The sequence below is a fragment of the Tympanuchus pallidicinctus genome, unplaced genomic scaffold, assembly GCF_026119805.1.
Source record: "Tympanuchus pallidicinctus isolate F22 unplaced genomic scaffold, pur_lepc_1.0 scaffold3, whole genome shotgun sequence".
NCBI lineage: Eukaryota > Metazoa > Chordata > Aves > Galliformes > Phasianidae > Tympanuchus > Tympanuchus pallidicinctus.
In genome coordinates this window covers 45,085,941-45,113,170 of record NW_026294747.1, presented here as the reverse complement: position 1 = coordinate 45,113,170, position 27,230 = coordinate 45,085,941, and the positions used below count along the sequence as shown (strand labels likewise).

General features: G+C 37.8%; 1 protein-coding gene across 1 annotated transcript in view; it reads left to right on the top strand.

Annotated features, from left to right (window-relative positions):
- Positions 1-21,353, top strand: part of CLMN (calmin) — a 71,805-nt gene extending 50,452 nt beyond the window's left edge. The window contains exons 3-13 of the mRNA XM_052692510.1: positions 359-454; positions 1,523-1,606; positions 4,436-4,528; positions 5,748-5,938; positions 7,644-7,837; positions 9,054-9,136; positions 10,533-11,846; positions 12,857-13,038; positions 13,683-13,743; positions 14,725-14,786; positions 16,159-21,353. Of these exons, the coding sequence (XP_052548470.1) occupies positions 359-454; positions 1,523-1,606; positions 4,436-4,528; positions 5,748-5,938; positions 7,644-7,837; positions 9,054-9,136; positions 10,533-11,846; positions 12,857-13,038; positions 13,683-13,743; positions 14,725-14,786; positions 16,159-16,312 (2,514 nt within the window). The 3' untranslated portion in view covers positions 16,313-21,353. The remainder of the gene's footprint in view (positions 1-358; positions 455-1,522; positions 1,607-4,435; positions 4,529-5,747; positions 5,939-7,643; positions 7,838-9,053; positions 9,137-10,532; positions 11,847-12,856; positions 13,039-13,682; positions 13,744-14,724; positions 14,787-16,158) is intronic.
- Positions 21,354-27,230: the final 5,877 nt, after the last annotated feature.

Genomic DNA, 27,230 nt, shown 5'->3' with positions numbered 1-27,230 from the left:
ACACCTCAGTGAAGTGGAGAGATGGCTCTCTTTGGAGGAGTTTGCTGAGAAGAAAACACAATACACTGCTATTTAAAGTGCTTAGAAAATAGTGGGATATAGAATGGCACCACCAGGAACATTACAGAGGAGACAGGAATGAGATCTGGGATAAGTCCTTGTCTGATCTCAGTTTTATCTTATTTCTCTTAAAGGCAGAATTGCCACTGATGTGAAGAAGAGTCATCAGTTTCTTCCTACAGGCTGAGATTTATTTCTAGTATCTCTGTCTTGTAAAATTCTCCTTCCAATTCTCTGTAGTAATGGTGACTCACCAAGTAGGGCTGTTTTAAAGCTACCTCATTTCTTTACTTCACAGTGCAAACCTCCTCTGAAAGTGAGAGATTTGTTTATGGATATACAAGATGGGAAAATCTTGATGGCACTACTGGAAGTCCTGTCAGGACAAAAACTGGTATGTATGCAAGGAAGAGAAACCTACGTATTTTGGAGCTCCACACATTGGAAGTAACACTATATTGACATTCAAATAATTAGGGAGGATTTGTTCCCATGTCTTGCATACAATAAGAAGTATTTCAGCAATTATGTCGTTATTTCTTTATGTTACAAGCTGGTGTCCTGAGCTGTAATTTAAATCTGAAGGAAATCTGTAACCATGAAATATGAGTGGTGTGCAATCATTGTAAGTGTTCCTTTTTTTTTTAAGGATTTTTTTTAAGGTTTTTTAAGGCTTGGATATGTTAATGTTCACATACTCTGTTTCAAGTTTGCTCAAGCCATGTTATCAAGGAAAGATAAATTTGCTGGAGAAAGAATGCTCATTGTGGTCATATGTTCAGAACCACCTATTTTTTAATATTCATGCAGTTTGGGCTGTAGCAGAAGCAGCACTGTTTCTGTCTGCATTCACATAGAAAGCTTTGAAAGCAGCATGGAAAGGAATTGGAGGGGAGACACATTGTGACAATCACTGATCTGTGTGCTGGAAGGTCAGTGAGGGAGGCCAGACTTGTGTTGGCAGCTGGGTCTTCCTGCATACATGATAAAAGCAGTGTGCCAACATGAAATTGCAGGGAAGCAGCCATGCAACAAATCTGTTTCATCTCTGCCAGAATGAAGGTTGTTGCTCCCACCTGCCTGTGCCTGCTAGCAAAACTGCTCATGCTTCCTAAATAGAATGATACAATTTAATTTAAGACAAAAAATGTATGTGTTATGATTTTTTTTTTGGGTAAATTGGGTCCTGTTACTGAACGTGGTTGGGGTTGATTACATAAACAATCAACCTCCTGGTTGAGGAGAAATGTAATATCTAGAGAGCAGGAAAATGGGTTGCTAACTGTGTTTTGCAGCAGCTGGGGCCAATTGTATAGTTGAAGCACTTTCTGATCAGAGAAGATGGCATTACTTTTACTTCCTCAGTTTGATTTGCCTCTGTGTTTGCTGTTTTTTTAATGCTTTTTGTGAAGGGGTGAATAATTCCACCATTTTTAAACACTTTTTGGCTTATTTTTTTTAGATGCATGAATACAAATCTTCAAGCCATCGCATTTTTCGTTTAAACAACATAGCCAAAGCACTTAAGTTCCTGGAGGACAGCAATGTGAGTATTTCTAAAGGCAGCTCTTAATCTCTTCTCTGGATGTATGTCACAAATTGTAGTTGTTGTAATTGCAACTAGAGTGATGCATGGCATATACGTAAGAATGTACTGCTTTTTTTTTCACACTGCAATTTACCTTAGCAGGAAGGTTAAAAAGCCACGTAAAAATGCACAAAGAGAACACCTACAGAGTCTAAAACAAGGGTTATTTGTTCATTTCATAATGTAAAGGTTCAATAGGATTAAAGGACCAGGAATCCAATATTAAAAGGAAATTAAAAGAAATGCAAGTAGTCTTTATGAACTGAGTATTAGAGGCGTTATTTCAATTACTTTGAAGGTAGATGGCTTTCTTTCCTTTTATCAGAAATACTTGCAGTATTACAAATCATGTATTTATCTGGTAAATTGCTGCAGCAGCTGATCATGAGTCAAAGGCAAGAGAAAATTAAATCTGAGAACATGAGATAAATGCATGATTCCAGGAATCAAAAGCTTGTAAGGATATAACTTTCCTCTTAGTTTAGTAGTACTGCAACATCACTTCCTAAAAACTGACACAGCTGGAAGGAAACAAGCAAGATCAGACCCTGTAGCTCAGAATGATTCAGTCCTTTTTGGATCTCTCCCATTAGAGCTTTCTTCCAAAGCGTTCTCAATGTGACCTGTGTCTTAAAAGCTCTCTGCTCTTGCAAAGCTATGTAATGGTGTCAAGAGAAGTCCTCAGCCATATAACAGCTTATTTATATGGTATACTCAGATTTTTCAGAATAAGGAAGAGAAAAGTGTAACATACCCACAAAGAATTACAGCTGCTTGTTGTACTGAAAGATCTTTCACCTAACAGCTGAGATAAACTTCTGCAACTTCTCTACAATATTGTTTAGGATAAAATGTAACTGATGATCCTATTAACTCCAGGGTATAAATAAAGGAGGGTTAAGCTTCGCAGACTTGTGTGTGTGTGTAGGGACAAAACCCTGCCTCACAGAGAGTGCCGTATCAGTGACTAATGCCACCTTGCTGCTTTCTTTTAATGTGCTTAATTCTTGCTCCAGAGATCCTGTGGTAGTACTCATCAGACTGGAGGGTCACTGGAGCACCAGTGCAGGAATGAGTACGATGCGAAACATTAGTGAATATATTTCAGCTTCATAGATTTTGAAGGTTTCATCCTGTTCCTCAGAAGAGGATGTGAAAGGTCAGAAAGTTGTCTTATGTCTTCCAGATGTTGCAGTCCTCCAGTGGGGGCTGATCTGGCCCTAAATGTGTAGGTCTACATGGCCTGCTATAGAATTGTTAAGAAATATCTTACGTGTTCTTAAATTTCTCAACAGTCTGCAAGATTATGCTTTTCACACAAAGCCAGCTAAGGCCTGCTAGCAGATGAGGTTTTTTCTTTCTGTTGATGTCAACACATTGCAGAGCTGCAGCTGAAGCAGGTCTAATTGCCAAGACCTCACAAGGTGACAATCCAGAACTTCACTGAACAAGGCCAGGCAGGCAAAGCCTTGGACACAGGCAGCCTTCAAATTAGCTCTGCCAAAACAAATACTTTTCTATTTTTTTCTTGTTTCCTTAAGAGTAAGCAGCTGGTAGCTTGTAGCAATTAGCTCAGCTGGGACAGGTGACAAACATAAGCAGTAGTAAGAGAACAGGACCATCACAGAACAGTCTAAGGATGAATGCTCATTTCGGACAATTCTTAAAATGCACCAAGTTTTTAAAACTTTAAACTTTTAATGCTTTTAAAGCTTTTCTGTGCCAATTACTTTGCAGCTGATAAGAAAATCTGAGCCTTGAAATATGGCAGCCAGAGTTGTCTTCTTGCTGGGATCAAAAACTGTTGTGCAAACCACTAGATAAAAAGCTATTCTGCTCTCCATTTTTCAGTTTAACCAAACTTAGTGAGAGGTAGTGATGAAAGTGCTGGCAAGAAGCCACAGCTGCCAAGACCTTCAGGGTTAGATATTAAACCAGAGCGGGTGGAACCCATCAGTGTATGCTTCTGTGGAAATGGGGCAGCAGGGTAAAGCTCTGTGAAGTGATTCATCATGTATGGAATTTCTAAATAAATGATAAATGGGCTGTATTCTGGGCCCTGAGTGCCACGTACAGTACTGACAGCTTCCTTGCTTCCTCTTTCCTTCATGAGCTTTGCCAAAAACAAGTTTGTTTTGTCTAAGAGAATAACATTCTGTTGTTATTATGTGCAAGAAACTTCAATGTAGGAAATGCTAGAGTTTGCTTGGATTATGCAAACCTATCTCCTGCTACCTGATTTCATCAGAACTCTTTGACAAGCAGTGTAAAGTGATATAAGCAAGGAGAAGGGAGATGCATAGCAAAACAGAAGTGAGCAGTTCTTACTATGATTTCAATTTTTTTAAGAGAAATGGCTTCAGTCCTATCCTTTTCCTCAGGTTTAATGTGCATTCCAGCCAATCTGTCACAATTTAGAAAGAGGAAGGAGGAGGTATATGCCTGCCCTCTGCTTGTTACAAATTAGATCCACCAGCGAGGACACTATCTTTATCCATATTTGTACAGATGAAATATATTTGTAATCTTAAATGTACAAATGAGCTCACTGCTGTTCTGCAGACTTTGCTAGAGGTTTGGAAGGCTTGAGCTGAAAGCTCCATGAGCGGAGTGTCTGTGATCAAGGCACATTATCATTAAAAGAGATTTTAATCTTACAGTTGGCTGGTTGGTCAATGATGAAAGTGTTCCAGATATATCCAATGGTCTCAGTCCAAGCCAGTGTATATTTTTGTATTTATGTTGGTTCATCTGACTTTGTCTCTGAATTTATTATCTCTTCTACAGGTAAAGCTTGTTAGCATTGATGCAGCAGAAATAGCAGATGGAAATTCCTCTCTGGTACTTGGACTAATATGGAATATAATATTGTTTTTTCAGGTAATAAAACTCGAATACTTTAATCATAAGTCAACAGCCTTCATGTTATCCAGCCAAGTACTGTTCTTTTAAAATTGATTTTTAATCCTAAAAAACATAATTAAGCTTGCTAAACATGACCTTTTCCCTCCTAAGATATGCTAATTTTATACCTGCAGCTGTTTTCATTTTATTGGATCTGTTTTGGTGTGAATAGAAGGCAATTTAAGCCCTGATTTGACTTGGACTCAAATTAGCTTCAGATTATTCCATTATTCCTGTCCCTTCTCCCCTGTTCTTTCTCAGGACTCTGCTCCAGATTCCCTGGACCTGCACCAATGTCTCAGGTTTGGTTCCAGGTTACAGTTCATTTTCAGTAACCTTGTCTGGATCCAATCTAATATGGTGGCAAATTCCATGCAGAAACAGTGATTTCTGGAGACTTTCTTACCATGGCAGAAGTTCACAACTGATGCAGAGAGCCAAATGAAATATCTTGAAGAGCCTGAAGTTTCAGTCCTGATAAAACTGAGTTAAACCTGAAATTTAATTTAGCCCCAGGCTTAGATTCAAACATTCAGTCTACATGTATTTTGAAAATGACCTTCTAGACAATACCAAATTTTAATGAACAGAGAAAGATCGGGGGAAGGTTTCTGCAGTTCTTGTAAGACTATGAGGCTCTAATGCTCTTTCATTTTCTTGGGCTCATTTCTAAAACAGCTCTCTATTTTGAAGCGGCACGGGGGTTTCTCTGTGTGGCTGAGCACTTCAAACCAAACAGCACAGCACCTGTTTGGCCAGATAGACTTGGCAACAGAAGGCACGGAGGCATATGAAAGCAGTGTAGTGAGTACTTTGGATTCAGCTATCCATGCTGATAGGATGGGAATGTTGTTGTAGGTCACCATTTCTTAACATAAAATATTTCACTCATTGAGCCCTGTGAAAAGAGAGAATGATTTCAGTTAAGCTAACTGCTTTTTCAGGATGTGGTTCTTTGATTTTTGTTTAACGTGAATTTGTTCTGTTCAACATTAACCAGTTTCATGCCCTTCCCATTTCCTGGGGTTGCAAGCTGGCCTGCTGCAGCTGTCACGTCTGTGCAGTACAAGTTGAGAGTTGTTCAGCAATGGCCCTGTTATCTTAAAAGTATGCTGGTTTGCCTAAAAACAAACATTCAGTTTTCCATTCACTCAGTATTAAATCAGTGTTCTGTGTGTTTCACTTTTTACTACAGATTAAAGAGCTGACAGGCAACCTCAACAGGAACTCCTCCTCGTCCAGCCTCTCTTCTGGGCCCAGCGGGCCGGAGTCGGACACATCATACCCCAGCACTCCTAACGTAGAAAGAAGCATGTCTGTCACAGTGAAGGATCAGCGAAAAGCCATCAGAGCCCTTTTATTCTGGGTTCAGAGGAAAACCAGAAAGTAAGCAAACAAGCTGTCATAAAAACTGTGTCCTGCCTGTCCTGTTCAAGCGAAAACTCATCTCTCTTTCCTAATGTGCCACCCTGACAGTGGGTTCTTCTGGCTTTTAAAGTCTGCAGGCATAAGAGACCTACAGGTAGACGTATCATTGCACATGTGTCTAAAGCAACCATCTGACCTTGAAGCAGGCTGTGTTGCTTCGTGGCTTGATGTTAAATGTTAACTTGCGCTAATCTGTTTGGCACTATTTAAAATAGGATTGTTCCCTCTTCCCCCTCCCTGCAACTTCTGCGCAGTCTATTAGATATCTTTTACTAATTAAAGGGTAGGCGTAAATAAAGGTTGAAATATAGAAGGGGAAAAAACCCATAGTGAAAGACTTTAACAACAAACAGCCTTTTAAATTAAGCAGCAGTCCTGAGGGAGTTTCTCTGTGTGCTGTAGAGTGCCTAGAATAGAATTTGTGTTAGAAGCTTTGTTTTTCCTATGAAAACTGGTCAAATCTTAGGTTGTTTCCTGAGAATACATTAAATTTGTATTCTCCAGTTCCATTGATCAACATATCTCTCTGCTCTGTAATAAAAAAGCAATTCTTTCACCAAAACATTTTGATCATTAACTCCAGGTAGAATTGCTGTCAAGTTTTTCAGTGTAAGATATCCAGTGCGCATATAAATGCTTGGCATATATTTTACATATGATATTATCAGAAAAGATGATTGCCAGAGATAAAAGAGGGCATGGGTCAAACTTACTAATAAATGTAGGATAGCTGTATATTCATCATTTTTGTCTGTTGATAGCTTTGTTTGTCCAAACCTACATGTGAGCATAGATGTTCTATATAGAGAGCTGAAGATAGAAATTTACATCTTAAGTGTTTGGTCCTGTGGACCTCATCCCTTGATTATCTCCAGTGGAGGTAATTGTGCTTGTTGTGCAGATAAACTTGCTCCATTGAGATCCCTAGTTAATTGCTGCTAATGCAGACCACATAGGAAGCACAGTTTTACTCTCAAGGTAATGCTGATAATTACATTAACAAGGAGGAGGCACAAAGAGAATGAGAAAAATTAAGGTCTTAGACTTCTTATCCTAGTCAAGGAGTACAAATTGAAACATTTAATGGAGAAAATTGCTCTTTGCAACTGAGCTATTAGAAGTGTAATAGTGTCATTATAGTTGTCTTCACCAATGACTTGTGCAGGATTTTCTATTCTGGGGCAGCGTTTCGTTGCAAATTTGTTTTTCCTAACACACCTGTGATCTATATGTATACTGGTGCTATTTGCATTAGGCAAAGTGCAATTTTCTGCTATCAAAGGCCAAATACACAGGAAAGTGAGTCATTTATGCTTATGTTTTTTAAGTACTTAGGGTGTTGGCAGTCATCCCAAGCTGTGGCATGAGAGTGCTGGAACACAGCAGACGTGGGAATCGCACAGGCATTTGGTTTTGTGAATGTTAAATGTGGTTGCTGAGTACTTGAGGGCTTTGTTTTCACTAGCTGCTTCCTATGAGCAGGTTGGTATCAGTTCTTGACTGCACTGACCCAGTCTATGAATTCTTGTGTCTCATTGAAGTATTTTGTGCCTTTTGATTGACGCTGTGACTTGTGCAACTTTCAAGAATCTTTGAAAATGGTGATGCTTTACTTTGGATTTTTAACACAACTGCCATGTAAACTGTATGTGATTCTGTTTAGATACGGTGTTGCAGTTCAGGACTTTGCCAGCAGCTGGAGGAGCGGCCTTGCCTTCTTAGCTATCATAAAAGCAATAGACTCCACTTTGGTAGACATGAAGCATGCACTGGAAAAATCAGCACGAGAAAACTTGGAGGATGCTTTTAGCATTGCACAAAACAAGCTGGGTGTTCCTAGGCTTCTAGAGCCAGAAGGTAAAACATTTACATCAGCATTATTGGGTAACATTCAGACTACCATGAGTACATTAATATTGCATTGGCATACCTGCCGCAAGCCTCCCAGAGATTGGATTATTGATGTGATTGGTGTGTGGTACTCATTGATATGAAAAAAGATTTGGTCACTGGCTGGTAGTCAAGTGGTTCCAGTCACGCTTGTCCAGATACCTTACCATAATTTTAGCTATGTGCATTGGTCCAGGTTAGTGATTAGATGGTACATGACATCAATATTGCTAGTGGGCATTAATCACTGTCCTGCTGAGTGGAGAGATGTCTCAATGCAGTAGCAGCATTTCGTAATGCCTGCAGTCCATGGAGGCAAAATATCACTTCAGGATGAATTGTGTGAGTCACCACACCAGGAAAATGGGTGGAGACCTATTCAAGTGTGTTTGCATTTCCCAGTTACTCTTCTATAATTCATGTATATAGTATGTATATATAAATACGTGTTTGCAAAAATATATATATGTGTACAGATAAACATATGTTTACAAGTGGAGCTGATTCTTACCATGCTTTCTGCTGAACTCTATTACGCGGGTGTTAAGCCTTGAGTTTATGATTGAAAGCACAAACAACCAAACTGTGCTTTATGTGTCACCTGTTAGAAGAATAGGTTCTGCTAAAAATATATCTGTGTGCTGTCACTCAACAAGATCGCTGTCAAGTCATAGCAACATATATATGCTGTAAATTACACTTTCCAGGTGGATGAAAAGTGACCTTGGTCAGGGTTCAGTATGTGTTTGGAAACAGGAAAAAAAAATTAATGTGAACAAGATGTTGAGAATTCTTTATACTGTAAACAGTGAAAAGGATTCTACCATCTCTAATCTGTCAGCAAAAGAAAAGTGTTGCTGCTCGTCATTGCACAAACATGCGCAAGAACTTCTTTACAGTGAGGGTGACGGAGCACTGGAACAGGCTGCCCAGGGAGGTGGTGGAGTCTCCTTCTCTGGAGATGTTCAAGACCTGCCTGGATGCCTACCTGTGCGACCTGCTGTAGGGAACCTGCTTTGGCAAGGGGGTTGGACTCGATGATCCCCGGAGGTCCCTTCCAACCCCTACAATTCTGTGATTCTGTGATTCTGTGATAAAGGCAGATAACTGTCTGGCAGCCTGTGCCTCTGCGAAACTGCTTTCAGGCCATGTGTGCTGACGTGCTGTACGCCTTCCCCCACAGATATAATGGTGGAATCCCCTGATGAGCAGTCCATTGTGACCTATGTGGCCCAGTTCCTTGAACATTTCCCAGAGCTGGAGGGAGTAAGTGTTTATTCTTATGCCATATCCCTTGCTTTGCTGTAATTAATAAGGACAGGTGTTGTGTTTATCTTCTAGGTTTCTTTCTGAGCTGTTTAAAATAAGCCACAAACTCTGTTGTAATTTTTCTCGGCCTTGTTAAGTCCAGTCAAGTGAGATTTCACTGCAGATTGCTCAGCTGCTTCAGATACAACTCTGCATTTAAACATTTACGTCCAATTATAGCTTTCAAAGGTCAGAAATGTTTACATAGGCTCTGCTACTTTGCCATCATTATTTCAGAATAAAGTGAAGTTTATCCATTCATCTATGATTATTTGACCTTCAATTTGATTCTGAATTCAAACTTCTCAAGTATGAGGGTCGCAATCAATTTGAATTTAGCAGGTATTGTATCAGATACAAGACATTACAGGCTGAATCTTGTCAATAAAGCTGTCAAAGGCCCTCATGTGTAAGCATAATATACATTACAGCTTAAGGGCTGGGGCTTTAACGAAAATCAAAAGCAAAGAATTGAGGAGCAGTCCTCGGCAGGGACTGACAAAGGTCCTTTGGACAAAAAGAAGATAAATTTAAAATGTAGCTAAACAATAAGAGACTTTAAACTGGAGGGGAAATGAGAAGTCCTTGGACTTTGGGAAAAGACCTGCCTAAGATGAAAAAGGGTGCTTGACAAACCTGGTTTAGCACAGTCTTTTTGATCTGAAAGAGTTTCCAAGGAATTTAGTGACCCTTGAGTATGTAGATAATTTTTTTGTGCTTGATTGCATGCACATAAGTCATGATTCCTACATGAGAGCCATTCCTTCTCATTTAGTGACTGAAAGTTCCAAGTGTTATTTTGTTCCATAGCTTATGAAATTGGTGGAAATTACTAAAATCACTGGAATTAAAATTGTTATGATAGTCTAATCATGATTATTAAATTAGTTTGTCATTAATATTTGTCAGTCTTAAGACTTTTGGGCATTTTAATGGCAAAAAAAGAGCCTACCTATTTATTTATTTATTGTTAATACAGTCCATTGGAACTGAATAATCTAGTAGATTACTATGTTTCATGGTAGATTTAGTGCACTTGTTAGGTTTACTTTACTGCCAGGTTTTGGGATTGAGTCAAAAAACCGAAGTCAATTGTTTCCACAAATGCAGCAGGGAGTGACAAAAATACTAAGAACCAGCAGGAGGCTTGTCTCCATTCTAATCTTCCTGTACAAGTGGCTTTGTTCAACTCTCTTAACTTGCCAAATTGATTTGCCTACTTTTAAAATACGTTAGTAATTAATTGGCCATTCGCAAATTAAGGGGGCAGTGGGTTAGTTTCTGTATCACTTGGGAGAAGTAAAATGATCTGTGAGGCACGATTTGTTTTTTAATGGTGTATTGTTACTTATAGGAAGACTTTACAGATCCTGAGAAGGAGCTTCCAATTGAATCTACATATGTTCACATCAAAGACACGCCTTCAGAAAAGGAAAGCAAAATCTTGATTTTAAGGGAAAGTGACAAAAATATGTACACTGTTAATCATGAAAGGAGTCACCCCGCTCCTCCAAAGGTTCATATTCATGATACCCCTGAGAGAATTCTGTCAGAAACTGTTCCTGAAGCATGTAATGGCAAATTGAGTCAAGTGTTAGGCGATTCTCAGGAAATCTCTGAAGATGAGCCACAAAGGCCGACTTCACTGAAAATCACAGGATCTGTCAGTTATGAATCAAATTCCTCCTGGGAAGTTCTTAGTGATAAGTTGGTGCCAGGTGATAGTGGCATATCTGATGATCCACTGAAACAGAGTGATGACCTTTCTCCAGCTGTTCTGACAGATCAGAAAAATTCCGTTGACTCTTTTGAAGACAATTCTGAAGAATTAACAAAAGAAACCTATACTGAATACGACAATGAAACAAAGAGCCTTTCAGCCAATACTTCTTCTTTAAGTCCATTGTCTTGGACTTCAGGTATACTTACAGATGAATCTATAAATAGAGTAGAAGAGAGCAATTCCCAAAATTCAATTATTTTACCAGAAGTTACTTCTAAACAAGAAGATACACATAAGTATGTTCTTCACCTTCTAAATGAGGAAGTGCTGAAACAGCCAGAAAATGAACATACAAAGCAATCGCCTGTTCTGGAGACAACAGAAAATAACCATTGTTCATTGAATGGTTCTAATCTCAAAAGCCAAGAAATATCTACGCTGCTAGAAACATCTGATGACTCTCTCTCAGATGGACCCAATAATGGAGAAGACTCAGACAGTTGTGATGAAGATGAGTCTTCAGCAGAAGTGCTACTCAGTTCTTCGAAAGTGTCTGTAATACCCCATGATCTGTTCTATTATCCACATTATAACGTTCCCATATCAGCGGTTTTGGATGCTTATGTTGAGCCTTGTCTTGAAAGATACGATACTCAAAATGACAAATCTTTTTCTGAAACAGTAACAGATATTTTACATGAGAAAGGGATACCGACACAGGGCTACAAGGAAGATGCTCCAGAGCCAGGCTTAGGGAATAATGATGATGTCCCTTCATTGGAAATGGGTACTGAGAATGGAGAGGAGGAAACAGTAGATATAAACAGTCATAGCAGTTCTTTCTATGAAAAAGAACTGCCATTACTAATAGGAGAGATAGAAATTGAAATAGACAGCCAAAAAGCCACCGGCAATGAAGATTCCATAATTCTACAGCATCCTGAGGTATTTAACTTTTTTTGCTGTATTTCTTTACATATGTATGGGGGTTAGTGCCTGAATTCAAGGATTTCCTTTCGCTTTGCTTGCCATTTGGAGAAATAGATGACATGTACTTGGTTTTCTGCCTTGTTAATGCTGTTTGCCACAGCCCTCTACTGGAAAGAATGGAATTGCAGATCCCTGAAAAGATCTGGCATTAACAAGAGAGACTGAGCAGTAATAATACTGCAGAAATTTGAATTTTACTCATGTTTTAAAGTATTTTGAAGACCCTTTGTAGCTCCTAGGCAGATTATGACAGAGTGTTTAAAATAAGTTTTAATGAAATGAACAGGAAGCAATATTGTTGATATAGAAAAGATAAAGATAAAGGATTTTTTTTTTTTTTCCAAATCTAGATAAGTTTGTCTGTGAAAACAAACCAATTTGAGTAGGTTAAGTCATGTGAATAAAGTGCAGGCTTACCTAAACTGGAGGAGAAAGAAAGGCAATTTCTGGTAATAATTCTGTGTTTTGTATTTAGGCAAAATTGTATATCTTCTTAGAAACACTGATTTTGAATTGCCTTACACATTTTCTAGCATAGTAGTGACAGTGTTGTCTGGAATGAATATCCATTTAAGTACTCGAACATTACTCTGTTACTTAAACTTGGTTTGGTCCTAATTTATTAGGACAATGAAGTCAAATTGCTGTTATCTCCAACAGGCTAATTGGAAACAGATTTAAAAAAAAAAGAAAATCATAGTGCATTACTTGAGAGAGCTGAGTCATGTCATAATTTCTTATGTTTAAAGAACTACCAACTAATTGCATGTAAGCTGGACTGATGATACTTTACAGTTCAAGGTATCTGAAATTATTTTCAAAATTTGTGGTTTTTTTCCTCTTTAGTAACACTCTCAATCTCATACAGCATGTAATGTAGCATCTGAGTAAGTTACACCACTGAGGTATTTAAGAGGTTGGGGAACCAGTCTTGTCTGATGCAAAACATTTCTTATTTTCAACAGGCCATAGGAGACAATCTGGATGACTTTGCAACAGTGGGAATAAGACTGGAAGAAAGTACTAATGGGCAGGAAAAAAAGGAAAATACGATGGAAGCAGAAGACTTACAGATCTCAGAAGTTGGGCATACTACACTGTTAGATGATGAACTGGAAGAAATTGCTAATAGCCAGGAATTGACCAGGTATTTTGCATTGACATTGTCTGAAATGTATCTAACTGATAGGAATGATGCACTTCTAAAGGGCACTGCACTTCTGAAGTATGTCATTACCATCTAATATTTCTTGTGGACTACTTCTAGGACTCACTGGCTTCTTTCTGTGTTTCTCTTAAATATATCAAGTAATTGGGTGCAAGTGGGGCGTGATTTGACTTTGCTGTACAAACTTTGCTACACAAAACCAACTGGAGTCCCAGTGCATTTTAATTTTAGATGAAAGCATTACCTCCTTTGTCAGGCTTGTGTTCCCTGTCACTTATCAATTCTTTTTTAACTACACAACCATAAAATCTCACTTGCTATAAGACTTGCGTAAATCTAGGGGATGTAAAAGGTGCAAATAATATATTAGATAATGTTTTCAAAGAAAAAAAAATTCAAATTTGAGCATTTGGATTTTTTTATTAAAAAACGACAACAACAACAACAATTTAAAGTTTCCCAAAGTTAGTCCTTGTAATGTTAACAATAAATTCAAATCCATATTCTAAAACACACAATGACACATTTGTATTTTTGTGTAACTAAAACTAGTGTGCATAATTGCAGTGAATTCAAAGTAAATCTTTATGAATTAAAACACTTTGCTTTTATGTATGTTCCAGAACTTGTGGCAATGATTCCAGCATCTTTCTCCGAAGAAGGTTTCCTGATTCTTCTGAGATGGTAAGTTTGTCGAAATTGACCTTTCTATCACTGTTTCATGATTTCTCCTGAATTCCAGAAGTTCAAATACTGTCAAAGGCTCTGCAAAGGCTCTGCTTTCTATATTCTGTGATAACACAAAAGCCCAATGTTTTCTAAGCATTTTAGTGCTTTATTCTATAACAATTTAAACTGTTCTTGAACTCTTCCAAATAAATGAAATGACATCTTACTGATCCTTGGAAAAGCCCACAAAGTATTATTTAATAATCCAACTAAATATTCTCTAACTTTGAGGTTTACTCATCACTGTATAGCTGAAACACTTCACTTCTTTGAAGCTTCCTTTATCTGCAGATCCGATTTCTTTTAGTTTATGCATTTTTTGTATGCATGTGAGCATCCTGGTCAGAGCCTTGCAAACATGTGGAGTGTCTTTTGGATGCACTTTTTACCAAAGAGGCTCTTTGCCACTTCTTTTGTAGCAGTGATGTAGTAGGTTCTCTGAGTAACAGCAGCTAGCCCTTGAGGACGCTTAATTGTAATGTGAAACTGCATCCTTTATCACAGATGTAATTCATATTGATTTCCTGCAAGCACACTATACATCTGAGCTCTGGATTCTTTTTCTTTTTTAACTCATAAGGGACAGCAACAGCAGTTTGGGCCTGCTAAGCAAGGGTAGGAATGTGGCTTTTCAGCACAAAATAAAATGTGGGCCTTCTTTGATTTGTAAAGAAAAGTTGCTGACAATATTCAGGGAAACCAATGTTTCACACAGAAAGTTGTATGAATGAGGAGAGTTCTTGGCGTTTCTGATTATGTACCAGACTGTGATGGGGGATGCATGGGTGTGGGATAAATTTAGGAGCACGCTTTCATTTTATTTGAGTAAACATTAGACGTACTTTGCAAAGAATGCACGCACAGCTACCGGTGTATGAGAGACTGAATTTTATTTTCTTTTTATATCATCTATTTTTTGTTACTTGTTTCTTTAAGGAAACCTCTGGTAAAAAGGATCAGAAGATGACGGAAATGGGTGAAAATCTCTTTATCACTGGGTGAGTAGTTCTTCAGACAAAATCTTGTGCAAGGAATCTATAACTTCTAAGTAATTTGTCAGTGTTACAAAGGGAAATAAAAATTAACAGTAGTAATAGACCAATGGTACATCTTATGTACTAGCTCAGGGTCAGTATTTCCCATAGGTGTAAGAGACGAAACTTCTTTGTTGCTTGATCTCTCTCTTTAACTAAAAATGTCTTTTCTTGACTTGAGAGGAAAGGCTTATCTGTCTAAGCAAGACTGTGAACTCTTTCCCCACATAGTGGATATTTCAAACCAAGAACAGAGTGGGAGGACTTTCTGTGTGAGGCCTCTGGCATTGCTGGCTCTTTCCAAGTTTAGAAGCCTATCAAGACAGTGTTTAGCACCATCAGTGCTTAAGTGTTCTGTTAAGGCAGTGCTTAACAGAACTCTTGCCTCTCCTAGAGCACCTGTGAGCTTCTACAACTTGAGTGTGTATGTTTAGTTTGGGCTTACAGTGCTGTGGTGGATCCTGAACTCAAAATGTGTATCCCTTCAGTAGGAGTTTCTACATATCTATTTAAGAAATAAGCATTACCTCCCTCACTTGATTACGTTTTTCCTCTTGATTGGTACTGAATTAGTACCACCTTCAATTTCTAGTTAAAATGATGGCTGCTTTTAGCTGTAAAAAGCACGCAGAATAGCAAATGCTTCCATTAAAATATATATGTGAATAGCTGTCACAGCAATCTATAACCACTGCTTGCTTGCAGACTGCTGCTATTGAGCACGTTTTGTGTAATATTCATATGTATATATTCAGTACATTAATTGAGAGAGGGGAATGCCCAAGCCAGAAAAAAAAAAAACGGAGGTTGTAATTCTAGAGTTATCCTGCAAACTAACAACCTGAGTTGTTCGTTTGTTTCCTAAAGTGTAGGGCAACTTGTTTACCCTTCTATGTATCTGACATGATAAACTCCAAGAGTAGCTGGTTTGGAATCAGTATGTCAAGTCTGATACTTATATCATATAAATAAAATACTTGAGGTATAAATAAAGGTGATACAATTGTTGCTCAAAGCCATGTTTATTGCTCTGAAAGTTAAAAAATAAAAAAGTATCTTTTTGACCAATGAAAATCAGCTTATGTCAAACGAACTATTTCTGCATGTATTTTAACCACCTGAGATCCTGTCCAAGTCTTCAGAGTATTAATTGCAGTTTTTAGAGTCCTTAGGAACACCTGCTAGAGCTCATTATGCATCCTATAGCGTAGCTTGGGTTGCAACCAAGTAGGTTGAAAGAGCTGATCAAACTGCTGTCTATTAGAATGCTCTCTGATCTTTAATGTAAATGTTTACAGTTTTTCCTGCCTCTTGACAAATTCTCTCTTATTTTTAGGATGAAAAAGGACGTGGAAACGCATGAGACTGCAGCACCTCCTTGCCAGACTCCAAGCATTGAGCAATCAGAGCTATTCTACTTCATCATTTTCCTCTGGGTGCTTGTCTACTGCCTTTTAGTCCTTCCACAGCTTTTTAGCTTCAAAGTGTGATCTCTGTGAGGTGTGTACAAATAAAAGACGGTAGCTTGATTGCTTTGTGTATCTACATATAAGTATGTTATTTCAGGTGAAGCACAAGCAGAAATATAGGACCTGGTATTTGTATTTACTATCAGGTTCTCATCAGTTCCTCTATTGTTGTGCTATGACAATGTCTAAGCACATTTTATAATACGACAGTTGTGTAAATATATATAAAAATGACCTGATTCAGTAGCTGCAATTTTGTACATTTGTGCCTTGCTTTATAAGATGCTAAATAAAAATGGATGATTATCAGTAGAACTATGAACAATTCAGAGCTCTAATCATCAAAAATTATTCTTCTGGCTTCATTTACCTGTGAAAGGTTCAACACCAGTGGAAGACTTGTTGTTGGCTTGCCCGTTAATCTGGCCCTCCTGAAAGAGCAAGGCTTGAAATGCTCTTTTTCCATGGAGTTCTTTGAGAGAGGTGGAGGTAGAGCCGAGTTGGAGTTGAGACATTCTCGCTGCAGGAATTTAACTATAATCCTAGTGGCAATCCAGTGGAGCAGCAAAATCAGGTGGAGGGTTATTTGTGGAGGGAAGATTGTTTTTTTAGGATGTAAATTCATTTTTACTCAAAACCTGTTATGCTTAAATTGCAAGAACAAATTGGGTGTGGAGCAGTGAGGGATCATGTGAGAAATCTTAATCCGGATATTTCTGTACAGAGTACCTGAAGAAATACACTTTGTATGTTACTGATGGTGGCAATCTTTGAGAAAGATCAGGAACAGATAGGTGGTTTTTGTTTGTTTATTTTTAATACTGTGAGAAAGTATTTCTGTTCTGAGACAGCATCTGATTCCTTTTTTCTGATGCTTTTATTTACCAGATCATGTGATCATTTTTGTCTTTTAAAGATACAAAATATGACAGGTAGTCTAACTTCTAAGGCTACTGTTGAAGCACAAGTGCATTGTTATGAAAGAGTTAGAAATATTCTTTAAGTGTATAAATCAATGACGAGTGTAAGACTCAATATAGATAAATGCTGACAGCCTTTGTTTACTCTCTAGTTTAACTGGATAGACTTCTGTGCACAGACATAGTTAAGCCATTTCTACCTCTTAACTTTTAGCCACATCAGCAATCACTTCAGGGTATTTGATTTAGTTTTTCAGCCAGAGGAAGGGTACCAGTGCACTACAGGATGAAAGAGAATTCTTCAGTTCAATTGCAATAATTTCTTAGTTATCAATGGAGATTATCTGGAGTTCAATTACAGTCTTTTTGGAGAATTTTACCACTATCAGAGTTCAGTCAAGGAGAATCATTTCCATTTTGTCTTCTCTCTCCTAAGAAAATGAATTGGAAGGAGATCTTTGGATGTCTCACCTAAGCCACTGGCATCCATAAAGAATGGAAGAGTGGGCTATTAACTTCCAAGAAGGAGAAAACTCATCATTTTTTTCTTCCCTCTTGCTAATAGTCAGTGGCTCAGGCAGCAAAATGAGCAGTTTAAATCTCAGAGAGCATGCAGCAATTGTCTTGATCACTTCATCCAATCTTTAAGCTAATGTATGCTTTCCAGCCTGGCCTGAGAAAAGATGGAGGTTGCTTCTACTTTCTAAAGTTGGTGAAAATAATACTAAATAAATCCATGATACTTGGTATTTGGCTGCTTTCCACATTTGGATTTGCCCGGTTTGTTTTTGTTTGTTTGTTTGTTTGATTTTTTACTCTAACAGAAGCAGTCTAGCTTATTCAGCCATTCTGTGGGTAAGAATGTCCAGAGTAGAAGAGTTACAAATAGTACTGCTGTGGTCAGCTGACTATGGAAACAGACTGAACTCTCAAGGAGTTCTGCCATTATCTAGAACTGAAAAAGAAAAAAGAAAATAAAAAAAAAGGACAACTGCATGAGCAGCAGCTCCCCCCACTGAAAATGAATCTAATCCCTCAAGTGCCCTCTCTGTTCTGTAAATGTTGCTCCTTTTTGGTCCTTGTGTGCCATTCTTAGCTTACATTGTAAAAGCCTGACTGTGAAGCGTTCATTGCAGCAAAGGGTTTTCTAATGTGCTGACTCAAAGACTGTCTCAAGGCATCTGAGATTTTAAAGGCTGGTGGGCCATTTTTATCTCACCAATAGATATGTGCACAGTCTGAATATGGAGGTTTTTCCTGAAAAAAGGCCTGGATTTTTAAGTGCTAAGCTTGAAGTGACCTCATTTGATACTTTGATTTAGTAGCAGAATTCAGATATATATGGGTACTGATCTGTTAAGACCATTTATAAAACCAGCTCTTGATGAGCAAGTGTACGCATGGTAAGGTACTGTGAAGAGTAAGTGTTGGGAAGTGCTTGTAGATTACTGGATAAAAGGGTGTTTGGTGTTCAGAGAAGCACCATCACAGGCTGCAAAACAGCTGTAACAGGATGTTTCAATGGTACTGCTGTTGTGTAACTTAACTGCAAAGTGTTTCATTGCAATTTTATAGAAAGTGCGAGAAATGGTTTAGTATTAAAGACCAAAGCCTGCTAAACGGTTATGGGGCAGATGTCTTACAGCTGAAGAAATGAGTTAAGCAATCACTTCATCTACAAACTGAAATGAATGCAGCCTTTGCCAGGTTGTAGGAAATGATCAGGGCAAGTACAGTTTGCAGTTATAAAAGAAAAAGAAAAGAAAAGAAGACAATCACTTTTTCAATGCCGTGAATATTTTTGATAGATTGAGCTCTAAAATGTATTTTAATTGAGTTTCTAGATTATAATGAATGTGTCTACAGAATTTTATGCAAAGCTTCAGAGTTCAGCTGTTTTAAAAAGATGTTTTTTTATATAGCGGTGATTATTTTATCTATATATTTAATAGAACTGTAAAACCATTTTAAGAATACCTGTAAAACTATGTGTATGTGATATGATTATTTATTAATTATGACTCACAAGAATGAACATTGAGCTATGCATCAGTTGGAGCATCCATTTGGAAACAGAGGAAGATCTCTTGCTGAGCAGTAGACTTGAAAGACGTGGGAAATGATTTGAATGCAACTGCGTGATCTTAGAGCTGCATAGCTATTTATCATTTTGTGATGTTAACTTTCATAAGTTGCAAATTACACTGAGTGATGAAGCTTCTTTCTTCCATTAAAACTTCCTGAGGCTGAAATTTCAACATGTTAATATTTGGTGTTCAACCCACTTATTTCCTTTACATCTTCTGATGATAGTCACTATGATTTCTTTATCAAAGTAGTGAGCTATGAATTTACTGGGGCCCTGGGTTTTTTATTATTATTATTATTTTATTTTTTTTTTCGGAGCTTTTGGTACCCATCCTCACATAATCAGAGCTTTTAGAAGAGGAATTTGCCCAGTGTATGTGCTCTCATATTCAACCATCTAAGAAGATAATTAGTGCATTATCACCCACATGTAGCTTTAAGTACTTGGGAGTCCCTTCTCACCAAGCACAAAAATGAATGCATCAGTGATGTGTTCAGTTCTCGACTTCTGTGAAAGTCAGTGTGACACATCTGTGTGCTAAGCACACCTACAGGATCTGGCCTTGAGGGGACTTAACTTCCATCACATAGGCCAGAAGTAGCCAAAGCCTACGCATTGCCTTGGGGCTAGGTCCACAAACAATGCCACAGACTTCAGTTAACCCCTTTAAATGCATCGCATTTGTTGCACAAATTATGTAGGACCAATCCCCTACTTCTTCTAGGAAGTTACCATCCCCTACCAGTTTTGATTAAGAAGACAGCAGCAGGAAACAAGTGGCTGGAATGCAGAGTAAGGTCACAGGTCAGAATGTGCCTGTGAAAGTTCCCAAACCTCCACAGCCAAAAGCTCTGACCTGACAAAAGTCACCCCCCTAATTTCCACTGGGCTAGTAGATGGTAAACCTGAAAGAAGGAAAAAAATCCATAAGTGTCTGTATTTCCATGTTGTGCAGTTTTTTTTCTGAAGTAAATAACATCAAATTCTTCCCCGCCGCATGCCACTGATGATGCTGATTTATAGACATCTGACTGATGAGTGTTTATAATCCAGTTTTGTACGTAAGCAGGGTGTGCACGAGTGCAAGCTGCTACCCCACACTCTGCCATGGTGGAGCTATGCATGCCAGAGGACAGGATTTATATGCACATTTAAGGGATGTAGGAAAGGACATATTCTGAATGGGAAAGCTTGCTTACTCTGTCCGTCTCTTGACACACTACTCTATAGCTCACAAAAGGCAACAAAAATTAACCTTTTATTCTCAAGTGCCGTGTCTGTTTCAGGGTTATCTTAACTGAAATTGTGGAACAGCAAAGCATTTCTTTCTTCCTCTGAATATGAGACGTGGAAAGCTCACTTCCACCTCAGTGGCACTTTTGATGACTCCTTTTCAGACAGCTGCTACTGCTGATAATGGAAAATGAGAACGGTGTTATTTTCTCACCATGAGGGGAATGTCTAAGTTTATGTCTCTGGAACATAAAATTGGCCCCTGGGTGATTAATACAATTCTTTCCTCGTGAAAAGGTTAGAAGGGGCAATAAAAATAATTAATTCGACCTCAGTGAGAAATAGTAAAAAATAACATTCCAAGAAAGGCTGTGTTCAAGTCAGGTAATATTTTACTGCCAAAGTAGTTTCATTACTTTCATTGGGCCTTCCTGGAATCTCTTTAATTCACAGAATTCATTTGCTCTGTGCCCAAGGAACCATTCATACAGTGCAGCTCTGATCCACAGCTGTCATTAGACTATAACAGATAATCGCCAGTGTTCACTTAGAAATGACTGGCCTAATTTCATTCAATTCACTTTCAACTTACATGCTGTTGGTTTTGTAGAGAAACAACTTTTTTTTTTTTTTTTTTTAATGCTGAATAACTTACAATTAAATATTGTAAATCAAATACATCTTTTTATTACAGCCAAAAGAATTCAACCTCTGCTTTTGTATTGAAGGATGTTTTAATTTCCATACCACTTCATGCTATTTTATTCTTCTGTGTAAAAAGCAAAAAAAAAAAAAAAAAAAAAAAAAAACCACAACAAAACCAACCCTGTTTTACCCTGATCAATTTTACCATTCTTACTAAAGTTCTTCATTTAAAACAATCTGTAAAGTTCTAGTTTGCTAAGGAGTTAATTAGGGACATTTGTAAGTGAGGGATGTCATATTTAAAAAACGTTACCCTTTGGCAAGTGGTAAGGAGTGAAGGTTATTTGAATGAGAACAAATGCAAGGAGGGCTTGTTTGGTATCAAAAGGCTGAAGGAGATGCATTTTTGTGTATTTTAAAATACATTTCTTCTAAATGCTTTCAATCAGTGGTATGTATTGAACGCTTGCACTTGTTGCTCAAAGCTAATTTTTGTGAGAAAGAAATGTATTCTTGTGTATAGTTGGTACAATAGCAAAGAAAATGTTTTTAGAAACTGCTACTCTGTGATAAGATTAGTATTTACTAGTGAACAGTTCCACTTTATTTTATAAAATCTCCTGTTTTGAAATAAATGGACAGGCTTCCTGTACATAAAGTGTTACCTGTGAGTTTGTCCTTTTCCTCTCTGTATATTATCAGACACCTTCCTCTCTGCATATTGTCAGATTACCATTTTGTTCTTATTTTGCATTTTAATGCCCAGAAACTGCACCCACTTTTTGGTAGAGAAGATCTCATCAAACAGAGCAAATTCATAAAGAGCATTTTTTTCTCACCTACCTAAAGAGTGGCTTTTAATTTTGGATGAGGAAGCCAAACTTTTATACCAGTCAACAAATAATAAACTTAAGATTTTCATGTTGGTTATTTGTTACTTAATTTCTTAATGTGTGGAAAGGTAAGCTTTCTAAACTAGTTGTGCTGAATTATATATTATTCTTAATATTCAATTTATCTGGCCTATTTCTATGTAAGAAGCTAAGTGTTAGACCAGTGAATTAGTAACTTACTGGGCGCAGAACTGATTCATATTTACTATGCTCCTCTCCCTACACTTCAATTCCCTTTGCAGTGTATGAGCAAAGGAGAATAATCAAAGTGCAACAGAGATAAAATACAGTTGAGAATCAGACAAGTAATCTGCCTCCAGAAATACAGAACTAAACATCATGAAACTGTAAGGGGAATGGTGTGGAAGTGCTTATTTTCTAACTAAACTTAAAGGCTAACAGCTTTCATGCTTTAGGAATGGTAAATGCTCCTCTATTCCTCACTACAAAATCAAATCACCTCATGCATTTTCAATGTGTTTCGCACAACTCTTGTTGTTACTGGTACTTATTGGCCATCCTCCCCCACACTAGTGCTTGTAGACAGTAAGAGAATATTCATAATGTTATTGACAATTTGGGAGGAGTATGCATTTTTACAAGAATATAGATTCCAAAACGTAGTTCAATTGCAAACATGGCAAGAGTAGGAATTGTTGGATTTGATTTCTTTTGCGCTACCACAGGATATAAATCATCTTGATTGCAACTGCAAAAATAATCTCCCTTATCCTTTCTGTGTAAACACAGTTTTGGTAGCTCAAACAAGACGCAAACGATGCAGAATAGGAAACATACCTTTCTGGATTATGACAGCAATACAGACAAGCATGGGTGTCATTTCAGATAAGGAACCAGTCTGCATATCGTGCTTTTGTTGCAGCCCAGTCCTACTAAGGGAAAGGTGTGGTCATAGGGTATGGATTCTGGTTGCTCTCTCTGCAATGCTTACTTGACCTGACTGGTAGGTAAGAGCTAGCAGAGGTATGGGTACCTTCAAACTGCTGGGTAGATATAACAAAATCTTAGACTTGAGCTGTGAATTCTCTTAAACAATAATAACAGGTAGCCAGGATAGAAATAACAATAATATTTTACTGAATTGCTTTTTGTACTAATTTACAAATATTGTTTCCACTAGAGTTAATTTCAGTATTTCATGAAGTGCTTTCTGGTGAATAAGTCTGTTCCATGGTAAGATGGTACCGTTGGCAGTTCTCTGTGCTCCCCAAACTGTACGCTTTACGTTGGAATGGGATGTAACATATGATCAAAGCAAAATGTATAGCACCCTCTGCTGCAAATACTTTGAACTGTCTTTTTGTGTTACTTTTATGGCTGATCTGTACCCTGGAGAACTGATTTATCATTTTGTTGATATGTATTTTCTGCATGTTAGCAAGAATCATCATAACTGTAGTCGCTAGGTATGTTTATATTTTACAAAGTATTATTTCTTGATTCTCAGGCAAAAGAGCATAAAAATGTATATTTCAAGGTTAGTAAGAACCATTGTTAATTATGGAATGATAGATCTTTTGTGCAGGAACTGCATGTGAAATGCAGGAATTACATGACTTGCTTTAAATAACTTCAAGTCAGCGATAAATGGGAGGAGAAAATACACTACAACAGTTAAAAACATTTAAATTCTACTTGCACAGGGGGGAAACGTCCTTATTTAGAGTTATGAAGTCTGAAAGCACTGTAAGATTTTTTTTAACCTGTATCCTAGAGGGGAAACCAAAAGTTTGCACAACCTGACACCTCTCAGCTCCAGTTTTAAGAATGGACTCTGCTCAATAGAGGTTCTTCCTTTCTTCCAGCTTCCTCCTTCATATTCATACCTGCAGCTTTTTCTCATAATATGTTGCAGATGTTGTTAATTAGCGCCATGGCTTGAAGTGTTTGTAACTGCTTTTTTTTTTCTGCAGTGATTCACAGCGATGAACAGAAAAAAACTGTAGCCAGAATAGGAGCTGTTTGAGAGAGAAGTCTCAATTTAAGTTTTCTGAAGTGAGGTGAAGAGCAGGCACACTCTTTACAGAAACTTGCTTACAACATGCTGGCCTCTATTTTCTCAGTGCCAGTTTGTTTCAAAGTGCACTACTGAAATAATGTGATGCAAAGACAAAACAGCATTGTGGCTGGTATCAGCAGCAGGGAACAACAGAGGTCACCATTGACTCACAGGAAGGAATATCTTCAGAATCCATTTTGGAACCCGATTAGTTATGTAGAGCCAAAAGCAAAGCCTGGTTTCTGGTAGCTTAATTTCAGAGTTCTGTAGCATGAACAAAGACAATGACTTGTCTATGACTTTTTTAAAATTGCATTTTCTCTCCATTCCAACTCATACCCATTTTTTCACTACTACCCAGCAAGAATATCTAGAAACTAGTATCATTTCTTGATATGATTTTATAGAAAGGGGGAGATAAATATCTCTGTTTGTTGTTGTGTCTGCTGTAGTCTTGCTGCAATTATTGCATAGAATAAAGCACCAGTGTTTCCAGCACCAAAGATATTGTGAAAGCTGTGATTTGGTGCATGACCATTTTTTCTGTTCTGGATTTTAACTAGTTGGGTTATTCTATTCCTTTCACCCAAAGTCCTGTTCATGTTGTTGTTGTTGTTGTAATAGTTATGAGTTGATTTGTTTTTTCTTAACAAACATTGAATTCCAAGGACTGTGAAGTATATGGAATTTTTTAGAGCTTTGTATTGATGACTTCCTTTTACTTTAAAAAAATTTGTAAGAAATCTGTGAAATTAACTGAGAGTTTAATTTTTGATTTGGGCTTAAAAATCTGAAGATTAGCTGTTATAATGTAAGCTAGTGACAAGAAATATTCATAGTTTACAAAGGAGTGAGTAGCCAATACAGTACAGTACAAGTTTTATCCTAACTGTGCTTTTAAATCAAAACCTCATGTCAGCTAGCAGGCTCAAGAAGGAAGTAGCTGTGGAGAAAGACACCCTTTTCTTTATATGAAAATAACTTCCAGAATTCTTCTGGCATTAGTGTGTTTTGTTTTTTATGTTTTAAGTATTCTGCTTGTCTTCTCTTTGAACCTACTTGCATTGGATAAAATTCATTATTTAATCCTGGCCTGCAGATGATTAAGGAGGGGTTTTTTCTGCTTTACTTTATGTTAGAAATAATCAAGAATGCCAATTTCCTTCAGTACTTCAGTTAAATTGAAAAAATAGACCCATATGTTCTGACAGCTCCCACTGGATAAGACTGAGCAGCTGCTCCTCTTCCTAAGGTTTTGTCACGGGATATAATTATTCTTCCAACCATAAAAAAACAGAAGGGTGTCCCTTCAATGCTATAAAAATACTTAACACGGTAATATTTAATAATATGGGCATTACAAAAGAAATGTGCTCTAAATAGCAACTAAGGTTGAGCTAAGTAAAGAAAACACTTAATTTGTAACATCCTAGGCTTCCCTATCACTTTTAATCTGAAATCATTTTACCCAGGTTTAAATTAACCTCAGGGTGCTCTGGTTACCCTTATTTCTTCATACAGATTTTGTAGGCACAAACTGTCCTAGGAAGGAAGGTGGAATGCAGATGGAATGAAGAAAGCTGGATCTCCAGTGATAGATCTGCAGCTGCATATGCATCACATTCAGCACAGCTTAAAAGGGCAGCAGCTGGCAAGAAGTGGCTTTATATTACATTTACAATTTCCTTCTTTATTAGGCAACAAGGACAATCTCCAGTCCCTTTGAAAGTAACAGTGATCTTAGGATGGTCCTAACTTGCCTACCTGGACTAGCAAAAGTATGACTAGTGCCATACCTGCATGCCGGAAATATCTTGCAGTGCTCTTTGCAGCAAGGCAACAGGATCAGCAAAATGCAGCACGCAACTAAATGCATCCACTGTGGAAAGGAGAAGTCAGGAGAAGATAGAATGAAGCCAGGTGCATATATTTAATTATTTGGCCCATGTGTGGATAGATCTTTACAGTATTTTTACGCTGATTTACATGGGCAGTACACACATCTGACCACTCTCTAGCACCATAGATTACGTTTGTTCTGAACTTTAAGTGTGAATATCCCACCACTGTTGTGAAGTATGGTAAAATATGCATCTTGTTCTTTCACAAAGAGTGAGAAGACTAGGGAAAATTAAAAGCTTTTGGACATATGTGAATGAAGGATGAAGGAAAGCTAAGCAGAAAAATTAAACTTTGCAGTTAGCAGGCAAAATGAGACAAAAAACAAAAAACACAAAACCGTTGCCCCAACAGTAAGACTTTTGTTGCTTGCTTCCATTTTTTAGTACAATTCCTTTCAACACACTCAGGAGAAAAGACATCGCCAACAGCCACCAGTATTTCTCTTGTTGGTCAACAATTTAATTTGTTCAGAGTATAAATGAAGTCGGCACCAAGATAAAAAGGATGAGCTGTTAAATCCATGGAGAATAACAGGGCAATCTAATCAGCTGATGTGGACATTGATGAACATGGACCAAGTAAGCAAAAGGTGAGCACCAATGTGTTGAAGAACAGATAAGGCCTTGTGAATTGAGGCAGATGCAGCTTTTCATGGTTGCTTCCAGACACAGCTGTTCAAGACCGAAGCTGGAATTCTGTGCTCCAACACTGCTGTAATTGATAACTGGACATTAATAGCTCCACCAAACTGCCACGCACATGGGGATGGAACCAGACACAAATGGGATGTGATTACTACACTTCAACTTCTTGATGATCCATCCTAGCTGACATTAGCCTTGAGTGATTTTTAAACTCAAAATATGAATCTACCAGAGTTATCCTTCTCCTTATTTGCCCTGGGCATCTCTCTGGTTCAGGCTGCATCTATGGCTCTAAGTCATGCAGTAATCAAGACTGGAAATTTGCTTATTAGTTTCATCTCTCTGAGGAGGCTTCAGTCTTCTCACCAGTCACAAAGAGAATGGTTTTGGCAGATGATGCCATGGAAGGTGGGAGTTGGGGGCTTTAAACTACCTGTATTTGAAATTAAAATAAACTGTAAGCTCCTAATGTGCTCGTTCTGCTCAACTGATTCATTTCAATCCTATGCCCTACCTTGGTGACCTTGTGCTTACAATCAGACATTATCCAATGTCATGTGCTATTCAGTAGTCAAGTGGCGCTGCAGCCCAGT